General features: G+C 40.0%; 1 protein-coding gene across 4 annotated transcripts in view; it reads right to left on the bottom strand.

Annotated features, from left to right (window-relative positions):
* Positions 1–4,173: 4,173 nt before the first annotated feature.
* Positions 4,174–27,546, bottom strand: part of Slc39a12 (solute carrier family 39 member 12) — an 87,689-nt gene continuing 64,316 nt past the window's right edge. For 2 of the 4 annotated variants that reach the window (XM_052729654.1, XM_052729655.1), the window contains exons 12-13: positions 26,865–27,061; positions 4,174–4,751 (exon numbers count right to left, since the gene is read on the bottom strand). In XM_052729654.1, coding sequence (XP_052585614.1) covers positions 4,623–4,751; positions 26,865–27,061 — 326 coding nt within the window. In that variant the 3' untranslated portion in view covers positions 4,174–4,622. The remainder of the gene's footprint in view (positions 4,752–26,864; positions 27,062–27,546) is intronic. The other 2 variants (XM_052729656.1, XM_052729657.1) reach the window with 2 other exon arrangements.

The following is a 27,546-nucleotide window of genomic DNA, read 5'->3' as shown; positions in this document are numbered from 1 at the left end:
TTGGCACTGTGAGATTTTCAGTTGCATTCCCTTCTGATTCTACGGGGACTGCACTGTACTGTACTGTGTGGGGGAAAAGGCTTAATCCCATGGTTAAATCTCAGCTTTTAGCCTGGAGTCCTGGACCTTGACCTTTATAACTACATCCCTGGTTTGTTTTATTTTGCCTTCTTAAATGTATATTGCACACACACACACACACACACACACACACACACACACACGCATACCACACACTCACATTTCAGCATGATTAGGAATGTGGAGAGGTTTAACATAACAAAGACAGAGAAGCATCAGGAATTTACAGATTTGCAATGTGGGCTGACAGCATTGTGGGGAAGGTCTTGTGAAGCAGATAATCCATCTTGGGGACAAGAACACTGGGCTGGATACAGGGAATAGATCATTTAAAGATGTGGTGGTGTGGGGGTTAAGACCCCTCTTGGCTTAGGGTCTCCACTTGGCCTCTCAAAACTTCTCCTACATTCCATTTGCATTTTAAAAGGTAAATGACAACTTAAGGTTTATTTCCCCACACTAAAGGACATTGGCTTGGGGTATGTTCAGCCCCTGCAGCCCATGGTGCCCCTCCTAGGGGTGCAGACTGTTTGTATACTCAGCTTGAGGAAACTGCTTTATCTAAACAGACCAGGCCTCCAGCAAGCCAGTGCCCCACTTTCCTGCTTCTTTTGGGGGCTGGCTTCATCCCATCAGCAGGTACTTTGGAACAGGGAGGTTCAGTTTAACTATTTTTTTGTTTGTTTGTTTAGTTTTGTTTTCCTTCAGTCAAAATCAAGTCGTGACAACAGCCATGACCTCAGACATGTTCTTCTCAGCCAGGTTCCATTATTCACCCTCAGAAGTATAACTGCAGTGAAGCATAATAGATTCTCACTTATTGTGAGAGAGAAAGAATGTTAAGGGAATGCCTGCTGAGCCGAAGTACTATGACACAGGATGGAGCCTGCCTGGGAGGTTGGGCAGAGTAGGGCAAGCCAAAGGAGGCCCCATCCATTCTCTAGAAGTGAGTCAAAGCGAAACACACACACATACACACACACACACACACACACACACACACACACACACACACACACACATTCAGGATGGTATTGGCTCCCTAGGGGAAGCTGGCTTGGAGGCTTTAAAGAGAATTATAGATGGATACAGATTTTTAATATTTTTTCCTCAATGTTGAGGATTGGACTTGGGGCCTTCTTCACGCTAAGCAAACAAGCTCTCTACTGTGGAGCCTCAAGCCCAGGGGCACAGGTATACAGAAAGGCTCAATCTCCATTCTACACCAACAAAACAGCACTTTCTTGGTGGAGGGTACAGAGCTGAGGAAGAGGAGAAACTATCAGGAAAACCAAGTATCAAGGAGGAGGGGTGTTTTTAATCATTATTAATATTTTTGCAGGCTCTGTGCAAAGTGTTTCACAAGCAGTACTCTATACTAACATCACCACAACCTTATTTCATGGGAAAAAAAGAAATTGTTGTTTCAAGCAGTATGGCCGAGATTTGAACCTAGATCTCACTTTGGCACCGTTCTTAATGAATCAATTGATGAGCCCAAAATAACCTTAGTAATTAGCATCCTGTGACCATGACCTTTATCTTCAGTGCAAAAAAGAAACACTGTTGTAACCGTGCTGTGTCTTGAGAAATGAGTCTCAAAAAGAGATACAAAGTCTCACCTGCAAAGCGAGAAGGTGACAGAGCAGTTGGGAGTGACCACAGTTCACAGACACATTTACCTAAGACTCTGCTCTCCTCAGCCTTCAACATCGAAGCCATCTTTCCCAGACTTTGCAAAGCATCACAGCACCACGGGCCAATTCCTCTGTCTCTAAAAACAGACCTGTCAGAAGATGATAGATGCTCAAATAAGAAAACTACATAGTCCACTCTCAATTTTCCCCAGCAACATTTCTAGTTCAGTGATTTATGAAAAAGAACAAGAAAAGGAGGAAAGGGGAAAAGGAGGAGAAAGAGGAGGAAGAAGTAAACAAATCACCAGCAGAAATACAGTAGAAACCTAAATTGAGTCCTAGGAAACAGACACACCCCAATATTATTGAAAAATCTGAGCTTAAGGCATATAAATTATATTTAGCCTAAAGGGAACCACTGTCAGCCCACCCCAAATTTAGACTCGGTTCATTTTTAGAGGGTATAGAACTGTCATCTTATTTTTATTATTATCTCTCAATTTTGAAGACTAGAAACATTTTAGTAAAAAAAAAAAAAAAAAACAATGTATGCGAATATTGGTACACAGTTGCCACATTACACATAAGGAGACCAGAGAACAAATTTGGGAATTGTTTCTCTTCTTCCATTTGGCTTTGAGGCCCAACCTCACTTGTCTGTCACTCCAGGCTAGATGGCCCATGAATGCGAAGTCAGTTCTCCTGTCTCTGTCTCCCATCTTGCTGCATGAGGGCTGGGATTGCAGGTGCAGGCCACCATATCTGACCTTTTATATGTGGTTTGGGGTCTAACTCAGGTTATCAGACTTATGTGGCAAATGCTTTTTACACTGAGTCACCACCCTGACCCAGCTTAGCAACTCTAAGATTACTTAGGGTATGCTGTCTGGAACACATTTTGATGATCAACAAATCAATGATAAGGTGAAGGGGAGAAAAGGGGAACCCAAAAAGGTGCCCTCAGAAGCTACTACGTCCTACTATCCTTAGGATGACCTCTGAGTGGCCAGGTCTCTGCTTCCAATCAGAAAACAGGAGTGATAAGCTTGCAAAGTACTCAGAATGTGTCCTGATAGCTGGCTCCACTCAAGCCCCTCTGCACACCGATTCCAACTCCACTGGTATCAAAATCATTCTCATTTGAAGGTTATAGAGTACACAGCTCACATCTCAAATTTTAATTTAGCCAAGGCTTCTCTAACCTTGGACCAGAACCACAGTCATCCATCAGAGCTGTTCCAATTAAGTTAGCATAAATGCTGGCTACATGTCCAAATCAGAACCTGGACATTAAAACACAAATACAGATAGTGTCTGGTACTTCTCGTTTGCAGCTTCTCCCCCAGGATAGCCTGTACAAAGGAGTGTTTGTTCAGTCTAGCTTGCTCTCCACAATTAGAAGGCTGAGGCTCTCTGTGCTTCCCTCCCAGGAAAAATAGCAAAGAACAGAAGTGTTAACCAACTCAGTCAAAAGCACACAGCTCTTGGGTAATAGGCCTGTGCTCTGTTCTCAAAGCCAGGTCCATATGACTTCTTTCGTCAGTGGCATTCAGAGTCTGGCCACAGCCAGCTGCTTTCAATGCCTGAAAGTTCTCAGTCAAGGATTCAGGACTCTCTCAGACCCCTGGAGTCAGAGGTACTGATGAAGCCAGTCATCTGTGCTCTCTATAGTGAAGTCCTTAGCTATTCCTGGTGTACACTCAGTTCCCATACACAATAACCCAGAGTCTCTAGGCAAGCACAAAGACAGATGGAGAAGTCCACTTCATTTTGAAATCAAAGCAAAGTAGTTTTAAAAGATTATGTTTGGGTTGGGGCATGACAAAGAACTTTCACCAGTTGGTGAGTAAGAGGTAGGAGAGATACATAACTGAGTGCCGTGAGTCACAATTATAACAAAACAACCTTTTCCCTTGTCAAGACCCATCATTAAACACTAAGAAAAACAGTAGGCACCATGTTCCAAAGGACAATGTTATTAAAGCTTGAGTTGTTTTCTATTTTAATAATACTCTAGGTTACCAGTAATGTTCCTTGTTCATGAATTCACCTACTGACATCCCATTTAAAGTGACCCCAGAAATAATGCAAACATATAACTCATCAGTAAGATTAAATGCACACACACACACACATGCACACACGCACACGCACACGCACATGCACACGCACACGCACAGCCTATTATATAACCTATGAGAGCTGAGTCATTGGATTCCTGCCTGACTCTTTGTTACCTTATTGATTCAGGAACATCAACAATTCTTGCCTTGAACAGATGTGTTCTGACTTTTACAGGAGAACAGATAGACATCCTGGCATATCTTTTGGGCTTCCCAAGTTTGTTTATTCATATCTACCGCTGACAACAGGCCTTGATTCTTCCAGGTGAGCATGCTATAGCAGCTTGAAAGACAGGATTTGTGTAGAAAGTAACAGAAGCTAATTGAAACCATCACATTAAAACTAGCCTTTATTATATTTCTATTCTCCTGTTTGCTTATGGTCTATAAATCACAAATGTATTATTAACATAAAAAAACCCACAAAACTGTTGCAGCTGATTTTTATCCCAAAAGGCACCTGTCTGCTTCAAATACAACAAATAAATGTTCTTCTTAGAGAAACAATATTTTTGCAGTTGACTGGAATTCAGAATTTACTAACATTAACCATTACTGTGGTCCACCACTGTGTCAGAAACAAAATTAAACATTTCAATGCAAGATAGACTCACCTTTATATAATTCTAAAAAATTACAATACATAATCAGTAAGTTAAGATAAAAGACAGATTCTTTGCCTAAAATAAAAATACCAAATTTAGCGATCAGCATAGAGAACATGGAAGAAATGAGATATGACTGGATAAATTCATTTTGTAAGATATTGGAGAATCTTAACTTATATTCTAATATTCTGTTCATATACAGCTAAGAGCAAAAGAGAAAGCCAGCCTAGGATCAATCCAATGTTCTGCAGGAGAAACGTCATCCAGGGTCGTGGTGTTTGAACATGAGTCATTTCAGGCAGCTAAAAAAAGAACGAAAAACCAGAATAAGATCCAGAGATATTCAACTGCTGAGAAAAGCTTGGTGGGAAAGCATGAGTGACTGTTATTCAGAACTTAATAACCTTCAGAATTCCCCAAATAGTTACCAGAGTTGAGTACCTATTCCTGCCACAAGTTTGAAATGTAAGCTAAATGGAGCCGCTTGCTGGTGGCTGGAAGGACTCTCACATTGGCAGAAGTCTTAAAATGACACAGCTGTCAATGCAAGCCAACTTTTCCCGTCTTCAGAATGTGTTTAAATGTGAAGTAAATAAGACATGAAAGGTACAATTTCTGATTGCTCCATTAGGCTTATGAAACATCTAAATGTACTAGCTTTTGCAAAGCACTCGTGTTTATTGACTGTCAAAGAGAAGACCAAGGTCCCCATGACCTTTAGAACAAAGAAATCATTTCCTAGGATTGTATTTTATTCTTGAAGAGACAAGTGGAAATAACTTCATGTCTACCAAATGTCATAGCACCATTTGGGAAGAAAGCTGCATCCAGGCTTTTGTAGGAAGTGCCCAGTGTGGTTGGGGCTTGTATTAGTTCAAATTCTTCACCCTAACAGGGTCAGAGAGAATATCATGGCATAATTGTTTCCTTTGGAATACATAGAGACTCAGGTCAGTGTGGCCTGGAGATCTAACTTAATGTTGGCATCACTGAGAACTACTATTGGATGCTCAGCTGTCTCCTTGGCTTCCACTAGATGGTAGTTATTCTAGATGCCATGGTCACCTTGGTCCCTTGTGATGACACTCAGACATAGATAACTATTTTTTTAGTACCGTAGTAATTAATCTATATCCAGATTATATTAAAGTTTATGTGTATAGTGGACATTATTTATTCTTAAGAGCTTAAAAATGAATTTGTGGCGATATTCTTAAAGAATCAACAATACCAATTGAATTTGCCCAATATCTTTGAATGTCAATAATTTGAAGCAATTTTTGACAGTTAACTCCAAAGCTTGGCAACATAATTATATTTCAATTATATCACCTATGGTCATTTAATGGCTCATATTTTGAATAAACTCATCTGCAAATACTGAGCTAAGATTCCCTCTCTTCCTTAGTTTACAAATAAGATGGTTGTCATTTAGTGGATGTGGCTGAATTAGCAGCACGCTCCAGGCATAGTACCACGTGCCTGCAGTCCCAGCACTCGGGAGGTAGAGGAAGTAAAATCAGAAGTCATCTTCAACTATATAGGAAGTTTGAGGCCAGCATGGGATATGTGAGACTCTGTCCCAAAAACCAAGTCACAAAAATTTAAGCAGTTTTTAATTTCTTACTGTTCTCGTTAACCTAAGCCTATAGACCTGCTGCTGACTTGGAGTGTCTAACAAATGGCAGAAAGGAATGTACCTGTCTGTAACAGCCACAGAACCTCTGCCAGTGAGAAGTTCATTGGTCTTGTATTCTATGCAGATGGCATCATGCTCAAGCAAACACCACAAATACTTCAAGCTCCAAGAACAACATTCACATAGAATATACTTTTAAAATGCTTATGCTACAAAATCTGATGCACGTTCTATTTACTTCACATATACCGCCATTTACATATCCTTCCTTGTGTTTCCTCTGCATCCCTTACTCCTCATAATCCAGTGAGAGATAAAGTGCTTAGCTCCTTTCAGTTATGTGGAATCCTGTCTCTGGGAACATAATAACTTACCCACTACTCTACAGATGTAATACTAGATCCAGGGCAGAGCCAAGTCAGATCATTCAGGAGTAAAAAGGCCAACTCTATCTGAAATTCACCCTTGCCTGTTATGAAAATGACTTCTTGTGTCATTAGAAAAAAGGTGGGAAATAACAATGTTGAAAGGTGTTCCACTAGATGGAAAACCATCACTCCATATACAGGAAATGATAAAGGTACAGGACAGAACACAGGTTCTGCAGCATCTTTACCACAAAGACACCATAGCACTGGTTCCATGTTTCTAAGACATATAATGTGAATTAAAAATCTACAAAGACAGACTGCCTTACGCTGCAGATGTGAACAAGCAATGAAAGTCATGTTTTAATAAGTTTTATGATATTTTAATCCCCAGATGGAAGTTTTAATTTTGATATGGGGACCTGTCTGAATGTCTCCCATCCACTGCTAAAATGACTTGATAACAAACAGCAGCAAATTTGCTTTTGAAACAACACTTGGCTCTTTTAGCAAGTCCATGGGTAGACACAGGAGTCACAGTGTATCTTGGACATGCATCAAAAACGCCAGAAAATCCTATGGAAAGTCTTTTTAAGATAAGAGAGACAAATATGAAATACCAAAGGTCAAGCCAGGTCTGATCATTGCTTCTCAACTCTTAGAGTCCACTCAGAGTCTTCCCCATTTCAGTCAGTAACTTTTCTAAGAAATAATGGGAATTAATTTTCAAGGGTGTATATTTCTCCCCATTTTGAAAATTCTTAGCAAGAATTGAAATGCACAACTCTTGCCACCCCAAAGCTTTCATTAAGAAAAGTCTCCTTGCAGTCTAGGGCAGTAGAATTGTAATATTGTACATTTTTTAATCTCTCTGTAGTCTATAACATAAGAGGAACTGAAACTATGGATAAGGTATATTATCACTGAGGTATAGAGACAGGAATATAACTTCAGAAAAAGCATCTTGCTCAGAGACGCACTAAGAAAAATGTTCTTTATGGTTCTGCTAGAAAATTTGAAGCCTTCAAGTAGAAAAGCAGCTTACCTCTTTTTTACTACTGTGTTTATTAAGTTGCTTGACTCAAATCAACATCTTATACCCAAGGAAATTTAATTTTCTGGGAAAAATTCATCTTTACCTAGAACAGTTATTTTTTCTATTGTCAATTTGGCTAAATTTAGAATCATGAAAACATAACTCATGGCACATCTATGGAGGTCTTTCCACAAAATTCTAACAGAGAAGCCTTAATGTGAGTGTAGCACTATCAATCCATGGTGTGGGACCCAGAACTGAATGAAAAGGAGAAAGTGAGCTGAGCACTAGCATTCATTTCTCTCTGCCTCATGACCACAGACACAATGTGACCAGGTTCCTCATGTCCCTGCCACCGTGTCTTCTCCATATGATCAAAATGCATTATAGGAAATTCAAAAATCTGGAAAATCTATAGTAAGCTGATAAAGTTCTAGACTCCTCTAAAATTAAATCAAGCAAAAATAAGCAATTCAACCAGATATTTGACAAACATTAATATTGAAGAAGTATTAGTCTTCCAACAAAGACAACTCTAGAAATGGGTGTATTACTGCTAAGTTCTGCTACAATGTGATAGAATATTTTGGAGGACCTGGAAACCTCCTTCCTGAGGACTAGCTCTCATAGTATCCAAAGATGCTATGCAAGCTACCAAGGGAGAAAAGAAATCAATAGTCCTACATAGCTGTAAAGCCCACCAACCACAACAACATGGCAAGATGTGCCCAGTGGGGCAATAATGGCATTTACATCTTGGGGTTAACCCACAGCTGTCTAATCGTACTTAAGTCTCATTCAATAGGAGGGAATTCATGTCTGGTATTATAAACTACCTATGTCTGGTGAAGTCATGAACCCACTGCTGCCACTTTTCTAAACCCTTACAATTCCTAACTACATTCCCAAATACTTATTCTTATACCCAGAGATAAGAGTATCTCTCCCTCCTCATCATACAAACTTGTTTTTGCAACAGACAAAGGCTATCACAGAAATCTGCAACTGGTTAAGTACAGAGAATAATAGACAGTTGGAAGTATCAACCCTAACTGATAAATATACAATATTTACACTTAAGGGTCAGGGAACATCGTGGTAGAGGGGGCACAAAGACTGTAAGAGGCAGAGGACCATGTTGTTTATTGGGACATAATGTTATCTACAAATGACAGAAAAGCTTCAGAAATGAAGTGTCAAGTATACGGTCACCTAAACAAGACCTTCACAATGACAACTCAATTGACATGCCAATATGGATGAGAGAAGTCTCACAAGACCCCATTCCTAAATGAAGAGCTACAGGCAACTAATGGCTGCTGAGGAAAGAGAATCAGTCTTCCCAAAGGATGACAGATTATCCAATTCCTTGTGGTCATCCATAAACACATATACATTTGAGCAACAAACATTAAGTGGACTCAACAGGATGTGTGAGTACGTGTGTTTATATGTGAATTTACATATATGTCTACAGTGAAATTTAAAGAAAAATTCACGAATTTGAGGAAAAGACCTGGGAGGAGTTGGGTAAGGGAGTGAGAGAATTAGAAATTATGTAAATATAGTAATCATGTACGAAATTCTAAAAAATATATATAAAATATATAAAATTTTAAGCAAGTCCCATACAGTTGAAAAGGAAGGAACACTACCAAACCAGTTTTATGAATTTCTAAAATAATTAATAAATGATGGATGAAAAAAGAAACATATAGACCATTTTCCTGATGAATGTAAATTCAAAGTTTTCAACAAAATACTTGCAAGTCAAATTTGACAACACATTAAAAAAAGTCATAGAACACAATCAAGTTGGCTTCATCCCAAGGATGAAAGGATGTTTCAACATATGCAAATAAATAAATGTAACACAGGCACATACATATATTTAGGTATAGAAATCACATGATTACCCCCAATGAATGAAAAAAAGACCTGTGACAAAGGTCAGTGTCCTTTCATGATAAAGCCCTAAAAATACTAGGAATACATGCTGGTTGGATTTTGGGGTTTGTTTGTTTTCTAATTTTATCGATTTGACACAAGCTAGATTCTCTAAAAGCATCTAGGAAGAGTGAGAAATTACCTCTACCAGATTGGCCCATCAGCAAGTCTTTCAGTTATTTTCTTGATTGATGATTGGTGTGGGAGGGCCCAGCCTGCTGTGGGTAGTGCTACCCCTAAGCAGGTCCTGGGTTGTACAAGGAAGCAAACTGAGCAAGCCAGTAAGCAACATCCTTCCATGGTCTCTGCTTCTGTTTCTGCTTGAGTCCCTGTCCTGATTTCCCTTAAAGATAGACTATGAAATGGAAGTGTAATCCAAATAAATTCTTTCCTCCCTCAAGTTGGTTTTGGTCAATACTTTATCATAGCAATGAAAACTAGGATTGCATAAAAGAATAATATCTCAACATAATAATGCCTATATATGCTAAGTCTTTTCCAACATTATACTGGGAAAAATTAATGTATTTATTTTAAAATCAAGAATGAGGTATCCACTTTCTTGTCATCCAATATAGTGTTTGGAGTTTTAGCTAGAGCTAAGAAATACAAAATGATACAAACAGGAAAAGATGATATGGTAATATACTGAAAGATACTATAGTCTCTACCAGAAAACTCTTAGGTCTGATGAACACAGTAAAATAGCAAGATAGAAAATCTACATATAAAAATTAGTAACTTTTCTAATAATAACAATTTTCTAACTAATAATAAACTGATGAGAAAGAAATCAGGGAAAGATTCTCATATACAATAACTTAAAATTTAAACCTTAAATAAGCCTAAACAAGGAGATAAAGGATCTCTACAATGAAAACTTTAAAAACAATGAAGACAGCCAGGCAGTAGTGGCACACGCCTTTAATCCCAGCACTCATGAGGCAGAACCAGGCGGATCTCTATGAGTTTGAGGCCAGCCTGGGCTGCAGAGTGAGATCCAGGACAGGCACCAAAACTACATAGAGAAACCCTGTCTCGAAAAAAAAAAAAAAAAAAAAAAAAAAAAAAAAAAAGAAGAAGAAAGAAAGAAAAGAACGAAAGAAACTGAAGGAGATACCAAAACACTTCTCAAGCCTATAGATTGGGAGAACAAATATTGAAAACTCATCTAAGAACTAAATCCAACCTCTGTAAAATTTCCAATGATTTTTTTTCACAGAACCAGGAAAAAAAAGTTAAAATGCAAATGACCACACAAATAGCCAGGTCAGTCTGAAGCAGAAAGAGCAGTGTTGGAGGTAACACAATATTTGATTACAAATTACACTGCAGACCTATATTTACAGAACAGTGTGTAAGTTAGCAGCAAAATAAAAACTTTATGAGAAATGAAATAGAAAAGAGGCCCCAGACGGCCGGGCGGTGGTGGCGCACGCCTTTAATCCCAGCACTCGGGAGGCAGAGCCAGGCGGATCTCTGTGAGTTCGAGGCCAGCCTGGGCTACCAAGTGAGTCCCAGGAAAGGCGCAAAGCTGCACAGAGAAACCCTGTCTCGAAAAACCAAAAAAAAAAAGAAAAAAGAAAAGAGGCCCCAGAAATAAATTCACCTAATTTTCAACAAAGATGCCAAAAGCACACGTTGGGGAAAAAAAGTGGCCTCTCTGGCAAATGGTGCTAGGAAAACTGCATCCACTGGAGAAGACTGAAACTAGGTTCCGATCTATCACTGTGTAAAAAGAATCTCTTCAAAATAGATTGAAGACCTGAATGTAGTTGCTAAGAGAACACACGTCAGAACACAAATCTCACTAAAGACTTTCTGAAAAGGCTCCAATAACCCAGAAAATAATGGTAAGAATTGAGAAGCAAAGCTGTGTAAAATCAAACAGCTTCTGCACAGCAAGGAAGCTAACTGTGGAGAAACAGGCAACAGAATGGGAAGTCATTGCCAACCACACGTGATAGGGACTTAGTCACTAGATTTGACAAAGAACTCAGTGGGTGAGAGTACTTGCCACATAAACAGGAACACTTATGTTTGAATTTCCAGCACCTACATTAAAACAAAACCAAGTGTGGCTGCACACCACAACCTAATCCTGTGTGGGGTACAGGGGTGCTTGCTGGCTGCCAGCATAGTTCTAGGTTCAGCAAGAGACTTTGTCTCAAGAAAAGAATGTAGAGCAGGTATATGTACATGAATGCATAGACACACATATGCAAATGTACACACATCACACACACAAGCATACAGACATATATACAGACATACCCACACATTCAAACACACACAAAGAGAACTCAAAATTAAACACAAAAGCTCCAAAAATCATTCAGTCCATAAATGGGTAAATAAACCAAACAGACAGTTCTCAGTGTGTGTGTGTGTGTGTGTGTGTGTGTGTGTGTGTGTGTGTGTGTGTGTGTGTAAATGGCTATATGAAATGGTATGTGAAACAGATACTTGACGTTCTTAGCTATCATAGAAGTAGAAACTGGAACTATTCTGCATTTATCTATTGATTTATTTTGGAGATAGAGTTCATTTCATGCTAACCAGGATGACTAACATCAAGAAAATCAGTAGGAGGTTGGGGATCAGACTCAGTGGATAAAGTTCTTACCATGCAAGTGTGAGGACTGGAGTTCAGATCCCCAGACCTCCCATAAAACCTGGATGGGTGTAGCTGCCACCTGTATCTCGGCACTCAAGAAGCAAAGATAGGGGACTCCCACAGCAAGGCAACCAGTTACACTAGCCACAGTTGATTCACTCTGGGTTCAAAGAGAAACTGTACTCACGTAAAATAGAGTGCAATAGAGGAAGACACCAAACATCAACTTCATGTCTCCACACACATGTGTGCAACATGTGTGCATGATACACATATGCATCCATACACATATATACATACATGTCCTGCACATATGTACACATGCAAGAACAGTTTCTTGGATGCATCTCAAATGGTAACTATGAGTATTATGTCCTTCCTGTCCTCATGTGTTATTCACTATAGGAAAAGAGGCTCATAATGTCTACTTCAAAAAGCAACTCTCGCAGGCACCTGGGTCTGTTTTCCTTAGTTGGACCTAGACACTGAAGTTCCATAGACACAGCTCTATCGACTAGCAAAAATGGTTTCTTAGATGTGCATTTCAGAGTCTATGAAGACAAACTAGAAAGGCAGCATACTAGAAAACTATATAATGATCTGGAAAAGGCAACAGTACAGAGTCAGTAAAAAAAAAGCAGTTTACATATGTTAGAAAAGAGAAAAGATAAGCAGAGAGAGCATGGATACATTTAGGGAGGTAAAAGTTTCCTGTATAACACGACAGTGGTTGATACATGTCATCATATATCTGTCAAAATCCATGGACACAGAAGACTCAGAGAAAACTAATACAAACTTTAGACTTTGAGTCAAACTATTAACTCAAAATTGATCAAAGACCTAAACATATGAGATTCAAAATTACAAAATTCTTAAAAGCAAGTATGGAAGATTCATGAAAACTGATTTATCATTGATTTTTTTTAAGACATAAAACTCAAAGGCAAGAAGAGAAAAAAAGTAGGTCAAGTGAACTTAATAAAAACGTATCCTTGTACCCACAGGGAAGTACAGCTCTCACTCTCATAGAAGAAAATTCATTTTGCAGCAGGTGGAGACTATTGAAGAAATCCACAGTTAGTCAAAACACAGAGAGCAGATCATGGGGTGCCCAACCCCAACCAGTACATCTATAGGGCATCTCCTACTCCTAAGGGTCAGGGAACATCCTAGAAGAGAGGCTCAGAGGCCACAAGAGCCAGAGGAGCAGGGCGATTGCTACAAGATTGTATCTTCTACATATGACAGGAAATCTGCACCCATTAAATCTGAACAATCTCTTCCCTAAAAATGCCCTACAAAATGGTACCAGCTGACATAGAACACAGATGAAGGAAATCTTATAAGGCCCCACCCACCCTTAGATGAAGAGCTGCAGGCAATTAGTGACTACTAGGAGAAGAAGAACCAGTCTTCTCTAGGGGTGACCCCCTTTTGGGTTTTCCAATCTGGAGTGATCAACCCTAAACACATAAACATATGAGCAACACTAAATGGACTTAGTAGGATACATATATGTGTATGTGTACACATATGTGTGTATGTGAAAATAATAACTAAAGAAAGGTCAATAATTTAGAGGTAGTGGGGGGTATATGGAAGAGTTGGAGGGAAAAGGTGTGGAAATGATATAAAAATAGTACTAGTATATTAAACTCTCAAAAAATTTAAATTAAAAATGTAGTCTTTATAAATTAAAAAAATAATCTTTGTGCAGACTTAAAAGGCAGTCAATGGCATGGGAAAATATTTGCAAAGCATGTGTCCAATAAAGACAGTATTCAGAATATATAAAGAGCTCAGCATTCAATAGCAGGAATAAGCAGAGAACTTGAGTAGAAGCTTGTCCAAGAAGATATACAAATGGCTAAAACCACAGGAAATGCTCCCTAGAGTCACTCCTCCCTAGGGAAAAGCAAGTGAAAACCACAGGGAGACTGAATCACATCAGCAGACCGTCTCTTCTGCAGTCAGCTAGGGCAGCTCTGGTGTACTAACTGGTTGGGCATCTTCAACAGTATTTCATGAAGCTCTGGAGCTTGGGAAATCCAAATCCAGGTCACCTATAGAGTCTGTGGAATTTTAAGTCTAATCTTGATTTATGAAATTCTACCTTCTCTTGTATGTTCACATAGCCTAGAGAGCACCCACTTCACACTCTTCTCATGAGACATTAAGCCTGTTGTGCAGGCCCCATCCACCTGACCCCATCAACCCTGGCTACCATCAAAGCCATCCTTCCTAATATCATCATTCTAGGGATAAGTTAATGCGTGGATTTTGCAGAGGTGCTAATATATAATCCATAACAGCTAATCACTTTAAAAAATAAATAATATGTTTGTGAAAACAACACACATAGGTGAGCATATGGGGAAATTTAAGCTTTTCTCTGTTGATTATGATCATCTAAATCGGTGTGGCCACAGAGGAAAACAGTCCGGCAATTTCTCAAAAAACTAACTGTCAAATTGCCATACTTCCCAGCAATTCCACTCCTAGAAATTTGCCCAGTCTAAATGTAATGATTTAAGCCATCTGTTGCCATATAGTCACAGGTAGATTTAGCCAAGATGCTTTTATCTAATAATATTAAAAGAACTACCATTCTGCTCTCATCTCTGTTGCTGTGATAAAACATCCTTTCCAAAAGCACCTTAGGGGAAGGAAGGGTTTATTCAGCTAACACTTCCTGGTCACAGTCTATTCTTGAGGAAAGTCAGGAACGGAGTTCAAGTGGGAACTTGAAGGAAAAACCGTGGTTGAACATTAATTGCTGTCTCGCTTGCAGACCCACACTTAGCTAACTATCTTATACAGTCTAGACTGCCTACCAAAGGAGTGGCGCCACCCACAGTGGCCTGGGCCAGCCTACATCAATTAGTAATCCTTCACAGACATGCCCCTAGGGCAACCTGATTTACACAATTCCTCAGCTGAGACTCTGCAGTCAGATGATTACAGTCTGAATCAAGTGGATAGCTAAAGATGACCACAACAACTATTCATAGTAACATCAGTATCTATTGATTAAAATTATTTTTAAAAATGATACTCTGGAAAGTACACATGTGAGTGTATTCAGGTATTCGCAGAATGGTTTAAAGGAGCAGCTATGACATGTGGTGAGGGAGAAAATACCAACATCTCCAGGAGCTGGTTTTCTTACATTACAGAATGAGTTTGATATGTTAGTATCTTATTAGAGAATGTCAAAAGTATATTTAACTGATTTATTGTCATGGTTTTACAGAAAGATCAGAAGTCTTTTGAAGTTGTTTGTAGAAAGGATTCGTACTTCTTTCTTTGGTAAAGAACTAACTATCAATATCAAATAATATTAATTTTGTTTCTGAAATGGGATCTGAACGCTGGGTACACTTGCTCAGTGAGTATCCAATACAAATGCCATTGATATATACTGTCTAACATTTGTTGAAAACAAACGTGTACATAAAGGCTACTTTACATGCCTTTAAATTTTTCCTTTCTGTGAATAGACAACAGCCAATAGGATTACACTTATATATTGTCATACTTCTAGAAAATAATTTACTAGTTCTTTCGGATCAGAAAGGGCTTATTTTATCAGACAACCTGGTGGTGGTAGATACTGAGTGAATTTCATTGTGTTTCTCTTAAGTAGAAAAAGTTAATGAAATAAAAAGTAAGGAAGGGATGGTAGGTTGGGAGATAACTCAGCTGGTAAAGTACTTACCACTCAAGCTTGAGGACCACAGCTCCATCCCTTGCATTCAGATAAAAAGCTTTATGTGCTGATACATGTTTATACTCCCAGCATTGTGGAATCAAAGGTAGGCAGATCCCTGGGGTTCCATAGCCAGGCAGCCTAGCCTATCAGAGAGCCCCAGGCTCCAGTGTGAGATTCTGCTTCAAAAAGTAAAGTGGCAAAGAACTATAGACAAAAGAAGTGCTTAGAGTAGGGTAAAGAGTATCCCCAGGAAGAGGCCTCTAATTGGTCATCCAATACCACGTCATCAGCCCTGAAATCATAGACAGACATGTAATACTAAATGGACTGAGCAGGTTGTGGTGTGTGTGTGTGTGTGTGTGTGTGTGTGTGTGTGTGTGTGTGTGTGTGTACATGCATAAGAATAACAGAAGAATCACACTCAAATTTCATCTCTGGCCTCTATATGAATATGCACACATATGTATACCTGTACAAATGAACACACATACATATCCCCTAATACATACATGCACACACACACAAACAAATAAAATAAAATAAAATAATGTTAAGGATACAATTAAATCAAAAGCCTAAAAATGGAGGATCCAGTTCAATTTTGCAGTCACGTGATTAGAAGTGCAGCCTAGACATGTGTCTGCTTCGTATTCTTCTCATCAAATTCACTATCTTGAAATGATGTAACAGTGACCATAAGTATAAAATTTGCTGAACTGTGGTCACCGTGAAGCAGCCTAGAAAACTACTGACAGTTCATTTACTGGCTGAATTTAATAATGAGGTCTTCCCTTTTTACATTTTTTGCATAGGTTTTAAAGGTTCAAATTAAAAGTATTCTGTCCCTTCCTTTCACACGGAAAATATTCCCTGCAAGCTGGAAAATGCTGCAGGAAAATCTGGCTGTGATGTCCCTGCTGAGAGGCACGTCCTTTCCCGAGTAGGGTAGTAGTAAGGTAGTAAATTCCTCTAAACAATGCCCTTCACTGTGGCTTTTCTTCGTCCAATATTACACGAGACATACATTCAATGGAAAATTATCGATAGTCTTGAAAAGGACAAGCTATTGAAAAGGAACATTTTAAAAAGTATGGGATGAGGGCAGAGAAAATGATTCAGAAAACTGGTAGATTGATTGGTGGATGGTATGTGCATAGGGGGCTTGATACGAAAGAACCTGGGCATATAGTCATTCCTCAGCCTCCAGGGGACACTTATTCCAGGAATTCCCTCCAATGCCAAAATTGGAAGATGCTCATGCCCCTTACATAAAGTAATTCAATAATTGCATATAACTGATATACATCGTCCCCTATACTATAAATCAACTGTATAGAGAGCGGGTAGAGAAAGAACTGATACAGAGCAGATACCATATAAATAATTGTTATTCTGCACTGTTTGGAGAACAATGACAAGAGAAATGTCCGTGTCCAGTGCAGATGGAATTCTCTCCTGGGATCTCTGGTCTGTGGTTAACTGAGTCCTGAATACTGAGACTACAGCTATGAGGAACTGCCTGCATTCTCAAATGACATGCCTCGGATCTTCATGGAAATGGTACCTGAACTCTGCCTGGTTTTCCTTCCTTCTGCACGGCCACCTCAGTGAGTTTGAGCTCTCCCGCATCCACCAGAGGTCTAGTAACATAGTGGACCCTGGGCAGTTGTCCAGTTCCCCCAATTCCAGGGACATCTCTAGTTACAGTGCAGTCGGAGTCCCTTGAGGTTTCTACTCACTTGTTGCTATAGAAACTGACTGCAGGATCTAAAACCTTAGGAAAAATGCCTGAAGGTTTGAGACTTTGCCTCAGCTCCAAAAATAAACTTTCCCTGGCATAACCATGTATGTCTTTAAAAATTAACTAATTTATGCATTATAGAATACATGATATTCACTAAAAAAAAAAATGAAGCCTCTCCATCCAAATTGCTGAAGAAGTTACTTTGAGGGTTCATTCCTCCTCACATCCAAGCTATTTATTAAATTGAGAGATGCTGAGTCTGAGAAATCAGTGCACTTTCAATTCTGAGAATTTTCTCAGAAGGGATTTTAGTTTTGCAAACAGAAAAAGATGCATTTACAAAGCTGTCTCCATTTATAATTACATCTAAACATAAGTTGATACCAAGGGATGGGTTAGTTTTCAATGGCTGCTATTAACTAATGACCACAAATGGGTGCCTTGAAACAATAAAAGTGTACTACCTTAGAGTTCTGTAAGTCCCAATTTTAGCATGAGTCTTTTCAGGCTAAGACTCCTATGCCATTAGGGCTGGACTCCTTTCTTTTTTTTTTTTTGGTTTTTTTTTTTTTTTTTTTTTTTTTTTTTCGAGACAGGGTTTCTCTGTGTAGCTTTGCGCCTTTCCTGGAACTCGCTTTGGAGACCAGGCTGGCCTCGAACTCACAGAGATCCGCCTGGCTCTGCCTCCCGAGTGCTGGGATTAAAGGCATGCGCCACCACCGCCCGGCCTTGGACTCCTTTCTTAAGCTTCAGAGAAAAGTCAATTTCCTTGTTCTTTCCATCTTCTGGACTAGAGAGTATCCATGTTCCCAGTCTCCTGGCCTCTTCCTCTGTCTTTAAAGCAAGCAATATTACGTGTCTATGACCTTCATTTCATTGTTTTAGCTTTTTTTTTCCTGATCATAGCCAAATCAAGGCTTCCCATTTTCAAGGCTCATCTTCAAACGTTTAAACCTCAATGACATTTCCAAGTACCTTTTGACATTAGTTAACACAGCCACAGGCTCCTCCAGATTAGGAGGCATTATATGTATATAACTTTGATAGAATATTGTATGTATAAATATTATTTCTCATAAAATATTTGTGGCAAACACAAGACTTTGAAAAAGTCATCAAACCAATAAATCTAGTTATAATTAAGATTTAGAGCACATGCACTGTGAAAATAGAGGGAAGGAATACTGGGGATGGTAAGGTATAAAGAGAAATGGGAAGAATATGGAGTATAGGAAGGTATTTAAAAGAAACTAAGGATGTACAATGAAGCCATATGGAAACTCACTGCTTTATAAGGTAATTTAAAAATATTCTCTTAAAAAAGACTTTGCATAACAGTACCAGGCATGGATTGATAGTGCTGATCCCAGAAGCCATGGTTTATTAAATGAAAATCCCAGTGCCAGATATGGGATACTTCCCTGGGAGTGGTTGGCTAGGAAGCCCCTGTCCACAAAAAAATTGTGTGGTTTATGGTTATTGTCATTAGTTGTCCACCAGAACTGAATGGTAATAGTCTGTTTCTGAAGATAACACCCATCATGGCTGCAGAATAAAAGAATCCAGGCTAGAACTGAACTGGAAGGTTTCTCCCTGCTAGCCACCCTCTACTAGTGATGAGCATTGCTATGTGGACACTTGGAAAAGAAGAGTTGGCAATGGTCTTCCCCAAGTTTAGCCCTTGCATGTTACAGTATCAACTGCAAAACAAGGCTGCTTACTGGTGCAATAATGGCATGATGAGTATAAAGGAAACCAACTTATTTCTGAATAGATCTGAGGACTGCTCCATAGGAGTTCATGTCTAGTGCAGAAGATCTGGTCACAAAGGCTCATAGGTGGCGAGACTTATAAGCACTAGGAATGAACCTACTGCTGTAAGGGCATGTTGTCAAATGGCCTCTAAGTATTTTGTCTATACCAACAGACTAGTGAAATCCTAGGCATAAAAAACCCACTTCTCTTCACAGGAAACAGGATCAAGACTGGAGAGATAGCTCAATGGTTAAGAGCACTGGCTGCCCTACCAGAGGACCTGGGTTCAACTCCTGGCACACACGTGGCAGTTCACAATTGCCTATAAGTCCAGTTCCAGGGGATCCAATGACCCTCACAGACACATATGCAGGCAAAACATCAGTGTACATGAAAAAAAATCATTTTAAAAAGTTGTATTAAACAGGATCTAATGCAAAGATTCATGGCTGGTCAGGATACTGAGAACTGGTCACTGCTGAATACTCATGATTAAACAGGACACCCATATTCCCTCCCCAAGATTCAGGGAATATTAAGAAAGGGAAGAAAGAATAAAAGAGGGAGAGGCTATAAAATGTTGTCTTGTGGGCATGATATGGCTGTGGCACTCACAAACTCACAATAGGTGTGGCTGCTCACATAGGGCATGCATAAAACAAAGCCAGAAAGCATTCAGCCATAGATGGGGGAGGGGCTCATGGGGACCCCCATATCACCCAAGGGACCTAATGGCTATCCAGGGTTGTTGAGGAAGAGAAAGTCATTGTCCTCAGTGATATAGCCACTAATGAGTTACTCATCGTCCAGTGGACAACTTCATACACATGCCAAAAAAGCAAAAAATATGAAAGTGGGATGGAGACTAGGTGGGAGGAAGGTAGTGGAGGTGGAAGAAAGATGAGAGGGTAGAAAAATGAGTGACTATAATAAAATACATACACAAATAAAGTCATATATTATGAATATCTATAAAGGTATCAAATATTATATATGTATGAAATTGTCAAATATTATTTTGATGGCTACTCTCAGTTGTCAACTTGACTACATCTGGAATTAGCTATAACTCAAGTGGCTTGGTACATCTGTGAGGGATATTTTTATTAATTAAATCATTTGAAGTGGGAAGATCTACTTCTATCTGGATCTTTTGAGGTGGTAAAATCCACCTCTAATCTAGGGCACACCTTCTTGTGGCAGCCTACATAAAGGACATGGAAGAAGAAAGCTTCCACTCTGCCTGCTTGTTCTTAGGGGCAAGTCTTCACTGGCATTAGAGCCTGCTTCTTTGGGATTCCAGTATATACTGAAGACCAGCTGAGATATCCAGCCTTATGGACTGAACAACTACTGGATTCTTGGACTTTTCATTGGTAGACAGCCATTATTGGACTAGCTTGACCACCCTTGAAAGTCATCCTAATAAATCTTATAGATAGATAGATAGATAGATAGATAGATAGATAGATAGATAGAGAGGGGGAAGAGAGAAGGAGATTCTAAATACATAGGATATAGTTTTATTCTATAGGTTCTGTTCCTCTAGAGAACCTTGACTGATATAATTACATATGTGTGAAATTGTCATATATTATATACTTGTATGAGACTATATATTATACACATTTGTTAACATTTCCATATAGCATATACAAAACTGTCATATTATATACATGTATGAAATTGTCAAAGGACAACTGTTTTAATGATTTGGAGAACTTGAACAAGCAAGGTAAATGGATAATAATCAAAGATGGTTGGTTATGTCAGACACTTCTGCTAGGTCCTCCCTTCAAACACTCTACCTGAACTGTACCACTTAGTTCCCCAAAGGCGTGTGAAAGGCACAAAGATAGAAAGGACACCTCAGCAGCAGTTAAGGAAAAGAGACATCAAGACGAGGATTATTCCCAGATAGAGGTGGTGCAAGTGTCAGTTCACCAGAGAAACACAGCAGCCATGAGAGGAGTGAATTAGGTGTGGTCTCCCCAGAACTTACAGGTTAAAACCCTAATACCTATTATATAAGTATTTGAAGATGAGGTTCTAGGATGCCTGTCATCTGCTTTTCTACAGCTAAAATATCCAACACTGACAACTTATAGGAAGATCTGTTCTAGCTCACAGTTTGAAAGGGTTGACCCCATGGACACTTGGTCCTGTGATTCTGGGCCCATGTTGAGGCAGAGCATCATGGAGTGGGCAATATATGGAGATTTTTTATTCAGGACTATGAGAGAGAAGGGGTGGGGAATAGAAAGGGGATGGGGCAAGATATGCCTTTCAAAGACACACCTCTAGCAGCCTACTTCCTAGAGCCAAGCTTTACCTCTTCAAGGTACTGGTACCTCTCAAATCATCCAACCAGCTATGAACCAAGCATTTAATATGTGAACCTGTGGCACACACATCAGATTCAAACCACATCAGAAATTGATAGGTCACTCGTGTGAGGCCATCATGGTAGAATTAGCACCGCTGCTAGAGATGAGAGATTGAAGTTCTCAAATTCCCATCCATTGCCGCATCCCCACATGAGGACCCAGTAAGAAGACATCTGTCCGAAAACCAAGAAGAATGTTTTAGTGGGGCCCGAACAGGCCAAAAACTTGATCTTAGACTTCCCAGGCTGTACAGCTGTGATGGGTACATTTCTGTTGTTCAGTCCACCAAGACGGTGGTGTTTGTCATAGCAGTCCAAAATGACAAAGAAAATATCCAAATCTATATGTAGCAAATGACAGAAACCCAGACACATGAAACAACATCAACAGATCCAAGAGAAGAAGTGGGCAAAGCTACAAATAGGAACCGATAATTGAGCACTAAACCAGTGGGAGAAATCAGGAATTAATTTGAAAATAGGACCCAGACGACTAATCAAGTCAACTTAACTGGTGCTTACAGGACTCCATATCTAATAACTAAAATATCACTCACCAAAATGAACTGTGTGATATACAAGTCTCAAAACACACCTCTGCACTAATATAAGAAAAACATCCTGCTCTAAAAATGCATTTAATTAAATTGGCAACTGGAAGGCATTTAGATTCCAAATATTGCTTAGACAATATACTTTTGCATAGTCCATGCATCAAAAAGAAAACAAAATACATGGGAAATTTAAAAACAATTCAAAAGGAGTACCCTGAAAGTATAAAATATATGGGAGTCAGAAGAGATGCCTCAGGGAGAAATGTATGGCCTGAAATGCTAATGCTAGAAAAGAAGAGTTCAAACCCATGGTAGACACTGCATTCTACCTCATAAAATAAGAAAATAAAGAAAAAAACTACATTCAGAGCATAAAGGAGGAAATGCTAGAAATTATAGCAGAAGCCACAGCAACAAATCACAGACTCTCAACACCTCAACACTGTTGCTGTTAGTTTTTCCATTTGTCAGGGTTGTGCTTCCTGCTCCTGTAAACATAGTCAGTACCAGACTGTTCCTGGAGACAGTGCAGCAGATCCCAATGAACTGGAAGCTATGACTACAATTTGAACATCTGGGGAATCCATAAAGAGCTCAACCAACAAAGGAAGTTGCTATGGTGATGGGAGTACTCACTGCTGACTACTGTAAAGAGCCTGGGCTTCTGCTGTGAAGAATCTACCTAGAAACTGGAAGACTCCTTGGAGCACTGGCCATCTCTGTCTAGCAGGAGTGAGCAGGCCACTGGAGGAAACATGAAGGTAATGACCAAGGCTCAGACCACTCAGTGACACCTGGATTGTGCCTCCCAGGAAGGGAACCCAAGCTGGCCCCCACACTCTATGGAAGTAAGGAGAAACAAGTGTATGTTCTGGAGGACTAGAAGACAAGCAGCAAACAGGACCTCAAGAGCAGCAAAGCCTTGGACTTTTTCTGACAATTTTTGTGTTAAGTCTTTGTGGATTGTTTGGCTGGCTGCTACTGGCAGAGAGAAACCTTGAGATAGAGGGAACTTGAAATTCCAATGAGGGCACGAGCAGTTCTGACGGGGAAATTGTTAGTGGCTTTTACTTGGGTCTCTTAATACTCTCAGTCCCATCTCCTATCCCAGCACTGCAGCAAAGAGTCCAGAAGAGCATGATCAGCCTTGCACAGTTCCTTGCTGTACTCCTACACTCATTCCTCCCTCTGTCCTGGGGGTTCTTGATGTCACGGCATTGGGCTCCCTGTAGAAACATCTTTGTCCATCAAGCACAGAAGTGTGGAGAGAGAAGGCCTATAGGAATATCTTTGGACAGTGGGAGAAAAGCCCATAAATAATAGCTTCTTTCAAAACTGAGGGGATTGTACCATTGGTAAAGTGCTTGCTGCCCAAGCCTAGAGTCTGAGTGCTATCCCCAGCAACCATATAGAGGTCAGGTAGAGAGACATGCGCTTGTAATCCCAGAACTGGGAGGGAAAGACAGGTAGGTCCCTGGGACTTGCTAGCCAGCCAGCTTAGCCTAATCATTGAGCCTCAGCTCCCAGTCAGTGACCCTGCCACAAAAACAAGATGGGCCCTTCCTGAGGAATAACATCTGAGGTTGACCTCTGACCGCCAACACACACACACACACACACACACACACACACACACACACACACACGTATATATATATATATATACATACATACACACACACACACGTATATATATATATATATATATACATACATACACACACACACAGAATGGGGGGGGGAGAGAGAGAGAGAGAGAGAGAGAGAGAGAGAGAGAGAGAGAGAGAGAGAGAGAGAGAGAGGAGAGTTCTTCTTGTCTCAGGAAAGGCACGTTTTAAGTCTCAGAAGGTTCTGAGTGATGGAACCTGTAGCCATCAACTTAACAGAAGCCCTGCTCTGCTGAATTGTCTCCTTCCCTGGTTCCCTCCTCTTGCTCTTTGCTCTGGGTCTCCTCTCAAATGAATTGTTCTCACATGTCTTTGTCCTTGCTTTGAGGAAAACCCAGTTGGGACACAGATTTTCATACTAGAATATTGATTCCCCTGGCCACACAGAGCTGTGGTTACTCTTCATGTCTTTTAGAAAGGATTCAACACAACTTAGAGTCCATGTATTTGGATAAGGCCACCCCACTTGGGAGAATGAAGGCTGGCAGTTTTCCCTAGGGAAGATGTCCTTCCAACTTGACCCCATTGCTAATGGCCCCTTCTTGCCCACGGTTTCTTCTCTTTAGGAGTTCCATTTCTTTGAAACAAACAAACAAGCCAAACATGTAGTTTATCTTTTCACATTAACTCTCCTTGGAAGGTGCCTGGTGCACTAAAGGATTAGCAAACCTCATTTCCCTGAGACAATCCTTCAACCCTCTAGTTACATTTCATTTATTTTCTTTGCTATTTCACAGTCTCTGAACCATGTTTTCCTCTTTTTAAATGGACAGACTGTTTTCTTTGGCACAGCCCCAGAGTACAGCAACAGTTAAAGTCGCTGCTATGTGAAAGATCTGTATTTGTTTAAAATTTACTCCGAAGGCCGTGAGAGCAAGCGACCTGGATTTTAGAAGCAGCCCCAGGAAATTCACAGTATTTTCTTTCCTGTCTTCTTGCCAGGATGCTGGCTTTTCTTTGGCCAATGGCAAGTTGCAGTAAGGTCAAAATTTATGCTAGCTGGGCTCCCCTAAGCCATCAGCCACCTTGCTTTCTCTCTTACCCTTATGGTATACACAGCAGAAACAGCGAGAAGAAAATGACAGCATTGGCTTGGGCTTTCACATGACAGATGAGACAAACAATCTTCCGGATCTATTTTGGAAGTATATATAACCTAGTGAAGGAGAGGGATTGACTCTGCACATACACATCCATCATACCTTGAAGAGTGATCCAATCTAGGTTAAAAAACAAAATGAACCTCAAGGGAACCCTGCAACCAACCCATAAAGGATGAAAAAGAATGCTGAAGCAGGAGACTCAGGATTGAACGTGAAGACTGACAGAGACGTTTGAACAATGGGTAGCTCACATCACTTGATGGGAAGTGGTGTGTGCTTTCCAACTTACAAAAGGTTAGAAATCCAGATTCCTTATCTCAGGAGGAACACAGGAGTGACACTGGCCTTGGGTTGGGAGACAGAGGTCAGAGGTAGAATTTGATCTACTTTTAGCTTCATTATCAAAATGTTTTCTTAGCATGGCAAATAATGTTTAAAAACATTCGTAAATATAGAGCATGCCTGGTGTTGACTTTGTCCACTTGACTCTCAGTCATTAAGAAAAGCTGCCAGGGTTCAGAAGCACAGGGTTCAAATGCTGGCACTTGTCATGGGAACGTCTCTGAAGTCTGCCTTCAGGATGCTCTGGTTATCTGGTTGTAGAAGCTCTGCTTCATGTTCTCTGATTTTTTTTCTTATGAAACAACTCTTTGTACTTACTTCCTGGACAGTAAATAACTGGGTTCTGCAGCCTCCCTAGTCAATCCCTAAGGATGTGCTCCACAAATTACCTTCAAGCCTGTTTATTTTGCTTTATCTTCTCCAGGATACAGGGAATAACAGAAGTTGCTTTTGTTCACGATGACTTAGTCATTCATTTCATTTTTCTTTGCTGCCTTCTAACTCACAAGAAGGGTTGATAATTAAGGTTTTCCTCTAAAGACTTTTGTTTGCGTTTTGAGACAAGGCCTGTAGCTTAGGCTTACAGAGCCAAGGATGAATGTTAACTTCACATCATCTGCCTCTATCACCTAAGTGCTGGGGTAACAGGTGTGCAGCACCATGCCCAGCTTTTGTAGTGCTGGGGACTGAACTTGGGGCTCTGTGCGTGCTAGCCAAGTACTCTACCAACTCAGCCACTTCACCAGCCCCATCCTAAAGATATTCAAAATGTGAACAAGTCCAACAGATGGTGGCTTTAAAGAAAAATGGCCCATCTTATGGAGAGCAGAATTGTACAGCAAAGAAGGAAATAAGGAAAAGAGGACAGAAGGAAGGAAAGAAAGAAGCCAAGAAGGAAACAGGGAGGGAAGGAGTAGGCAAGTTTTCCTAGGTTCCATTTTTAAAAATAAGATTATAGGGAATGGAAATTAGTGAGCAAAGTTTCATTATCATTAGCAAGGATGTCTTTAGGAAATATGTTGCAGTTACAGACAGCAAATGGCTATCATAATCTTCCTTATTTCATGAGAATAACAGTCCTTCCATATTTAAAAATGAAATCATATTTTTAGAACATATGGTTGGTTGACTAAGTCCAACAGTTAGTTATAAATCTACTGACAAATTTTGGTTGAACTGTTGTGCATTATAGAGGCAGAATGGCTGTTTGAGAGAACTTTCCATTTTCAGCTGCAAGTCAAGGCATTTTGTACAGACACAAAGTCAGGTCACTGGTCTGTTGCCCAAATGGGGACGATGATAGAGGGTACTTTCCTCTCAGATCACTGTCAGAGTGTCAGCATTTTCTGCATCTTAAGTGGTGTGTCTTCTGCCTACAACCCCCCTTCTTGGCTTCCACAGAGTATTTATTTATTTCTAGTCTATTTATCTATCTATATTCCTCAACTCCTACCACTCTCCCCTTTAAGTGATTTTTTTCCCCTTGCTTTTAGTTGTTTTTTACATTTTTTTGGTGTTAGCAAAACGAAAGAGAAAACTCACAAATCTTACCATCTCCACCAAGGATAAATATAAGAACATTCCAGCAGTCACTGTTAAGATCCAGTCTTGGACACGTGGATCAGCGGACACTGAGAGACCAATGTAGAGTCCTATGTAGGCGGTCAGGGCACTTATAAAATTCATCAGGATGGCAGTCCTGATGGAGAGTCCCGAACTTAAGAGCACAGCGAAGTCTCCTGGAGTTTGGGGTGGGGGAGGGGCAGGGATGACCATCATTTATTTGAAGATGCTTTTGACAAATTCACGTTCTACTGGTTTATGTTTTGAATTGAGCCAGCGGAACTGATTAGGAGAACAAAGATGAATGATCAGTTGGTGAGGCACAGCTACCCACATCTCTGGGGCTCACTGCCCAGTTGAGTTGAGGCTGCAAATGGATCTATCCTTTTCCTAAATATAGCCCTTCCAGAGAGGTCTGTGGTCCGTTCTCCAATCTCTGAGACCCTGCAGCCTTTTCAACTGAGAAAAATGGAACCTAAATGCACCCTCTAGGCTGATGTTCCTCAGTTCATTCCTGTCGTTGCTTTGGCCTAGACCCTTGCCAGGAGAATCATGATGCAATACAGGCTTTTATGACTTATTTATTCGGGGTCTGTTGTAGAGAAAGAGGAAAACTGCTTAATCAGAGTTTTTTAAATCCTTCAAAAGTTGATTTAAGAAA

Source organism: Peromyscus californicus, unplaced genomic scaffold (genome assembly GCF_007827085.1).
Source record: "Peromyscus californicus insignis strain IS unplaced genomic scaffold, ASM782708v3 Scaffold_8__1_contigs__length_139910024, whole genome shotgun sequence".
Taxonomy (NCBI): Eukaryota; Metazoa; Chordata; class Mammalia; order Rodentia; family Cricetidae; genus Peromyscus; species Peromyscus californicus.
Note: the sequence above shows the minus strand (reverse complement) of the source record. Positions and strands in the feature narration are given on the sequence as shown.